Below are 2740 nucleotides of genomic sequence, written 5' to 3' on the forward strand. Positions count from 1 at the left end.
TCTATGGTATGGGTCCAGGGTATGGTCTATGGTATGGATCCAGGGTATGGTCTATGGTATAGATCCAGGGTATGGTCTATGGTATGGATCCAGGGTATGGTCTATGGTATGGATCCAGGGTATGGTCTATGGTCTAGAACCAGGGTATGGATCCAGGGTATGGTCTATGGTATGGATCCAGGGTATGGTCTATGGTATGGATCCAGGGTATGGTCTATGGTATAGATCCAGGGTATGGATCCAGGGTATGGATCCAGGGTATGGCTCCAGGGTATGGTCTATGGTATGGGTCCAGGGTATGGTCTATGGTATGGGTCCAGGGTATGGATCCAGGGTATGGTCTATGGTCTAGATCCAGGGTATGGTCTATTGTATGGGTCCAGGGTATGGGTCCAGGGTATGGATCCAGGGTATGGTCTATGGTATGGGTCCAGGGTATGGTATATGGTATGGGTCCAGGGTATGGTCTATGGTATGGGTCCAGGGTATGGTCTATGGTATGGGTCCAGGGTATGGGTCCAGGGTATGGATCCAGGGTATGGTCTATGGTATGGGTCCAGGGTATGGTCTATGGTATGGGTCCAGGGTATGGTCTATGGTATGGATCCAGGGTATAGATCCAGGGTATGGTCTATGGTATGGGTCCAGGGTATGGTCTATGGTATGGATCCAGGGTATGGTCTATGGTATGGATCCAGGGTATGGTCTATGGTATGGATCCAGGGTATGGTCTATGGTATGGGTCCAGGGTATGGGTCCAGGGTATAGATCCAGGGTATGGTCTATGGTATGGATCCAGGGTATGGGTCCAGGGTATGGGTCCAGGGTATGGATCCAGGGTATGGTCTATGGTATGGTCTATGGTATGGGTCCAGGGTATAGATCCAGGGTATGGGTCCAGGGTATGGATCCAGGGTATGGTCTATGGTATAGATCCAGGGTATGGATCCAGGGTATGGTCTATGGTATGGGTCCAGGGTATGGATGCAGGGTATGGTCTATGGTATGGATCCAGGGTATGGTCTATGGTCTAGATCCAGGGTATGGATCCAGGGTATGGTCTATGGTCTAGATCCAGGGTATGGATCCAGGGTATGGTCTATGGTATGGGTCCAGGGTATAGATCCAGGGTATGGTCTATGGTATAGATCCAGGGTATGGATCCAGGGTATGGGTCCAGGGTATGGGTCCAGGGTATGGTCTATGGTATGGTCTATGGTATGGGTCCAGGGTATAGATCCAGGGTATGGGTCCAGGGTATGGATCCAGGGTATGGTCTATGGTATGGGTCCAGGGTATAGATCCAGGGTATGGATCCAGGGTATGGTCTATGGTATGGGTCCAGGGTATGGTCTATGGTATAGATCCAGGGTATGGTCTATGGTATGGGTCCAGGGTATAGATCCAGGGTATGGGTCCAGGGTATGGGTCCAGGGTATGGGTCCAGGGTATAGATCCAGGGTATGGATCCAGGGTATGGGTCTATGGTATAGATCCAGGGTATGGATCCAGGGTATGGTCTATGGTATGGATCCAGGGTATGGTCTATGGTATGGGTCCAGGGTATGGGTCCAGGGTATGGGTCCAGGGTATGGATCCAGGGTATGGGTCTATGGTATAGATCCAGGGTATGGATCCAGGGTATGGGTCTATGGTATAGATCCAGGGTATGGATCCAGGGTATGGTCTATGGTATGGATCCAGGGTATTGATCCAGGGTATGGTCTATGGTATGGACCAGGGTATGGGTCCAGGGTATGGGTCCAGGGTATGGGTCCAGGGTATGGGTCCAGGGTATGGATCCAGGGTATGGTCTATGGTATGGGTCCAGGGTATGGTCTATGGTATGGGTCCAGGGTATGGATCCAGGGTATAGATGGAGTAGATGTTAAGGAGGGTATTTGTGGGTAGGATAGTTTGAGTGGGAGGGACTGAGATCAGTAATATAGGAGTGGGTTGGTGGAAAAGGTTGTGTGAATGTGGTCACAAAACAAATAAATACAAAGTGGGAGACCGATGCCTTGGACCGGTCCAATGTGCATGGAGGGGTGTGTCGTGTGTGTGTGTGTTTTTCCCCTGGTGCACATTGTCATGGGCATTTGGCTGTTGTCACATCTTGTTGCTTCTATACGAGCTGTTGTCATGACCACAGTTGTCATGGCTGTCCTCAAAGTGGGCATAAGGCACACAACAAGCCACGGCGACCGGTCAGGAGGACTAAGAAAGAAGAGACGTCACAATCAAGTCAAGCTGTTTAGATTATCACATTCTTCCTGCTGCTCTTCGTCTGTTTCTTGTCTGCCCCCCCCCCCCCACCCCCCACCTCCCTCTCCTTCTCTTGTTCTTTGGCACTGGGAGGAGTGGATGGACAGGAGAGAGGGATGATGGGAGGAAGTCTCTCTCTCTCTCTCTCTCTCTCTCTCCCCGTCTATTTGGAGAGCTTGCTGATGACTCTGATCAGCGCTCCGTTTTCGTCTTTCAGTCGCTGGTTGTCAGCTCTCAGGTCACCTAGCACCTAGAGGAACAAACATGTTATTGGCTGAAAAACTGACAATAGATGCAGCCAATGCACCATACACACTGAGTGGACAAAACATTAAGAACACCTGCTCTCGCCATGACATAGACTGACCAGGTGAATCCAGGTGAAAAGCTATGATCCCTTATTGATGTCACTTGTTAAATCCACTTCAAATCAGTGTAGATGAAGAGGAGGAGACGGGTTAAAGAAGGATTTTTA

General features: G+C 50.2%; 1 protein-coding gene across 4 annotated transcripts in view; it reads right to left on the bottom strand.

The window, feature by feature from the left end:
* Positions 1-2314: 2314 nt before the first annotated feature.
* Positions 2315-2740, bottom strand: part of LOC106561824 (protein phosphatase 1 regulatory subunit 12A) — a 65109-nt gene continuing 64683 nt past the window's right edge. For all 4 annotated transcript variants that reach the window (XM_082957470.1, XM_082957469.1, XM_082957471.1 and 1 more), the window contains one exon: positions 2315-2515. In XM_082957470.1, coding sequence (XP_082813596.1) covers positions 2429-2515 — 87 coding nt within the window. In that variant the 3' untranslated portion in view covers positions 2315-2428. The remainder of the gene's footprint in view (positions 2516-2740) is intronic.

The sequence above is a fragment of the Salmo salar genome, chromosome 10 (assembly GCF_965601325.2).
Source record: "Salmo salar chromosome 10, fSalSal1, whole genome shotgun sequence".
Classification (NCBI taxonomy): Eukaryota; Metazoa; Chordata; class Actinopteri; order Salmoniformes; family Salmonidae; genus Salmo; species Salmo salar.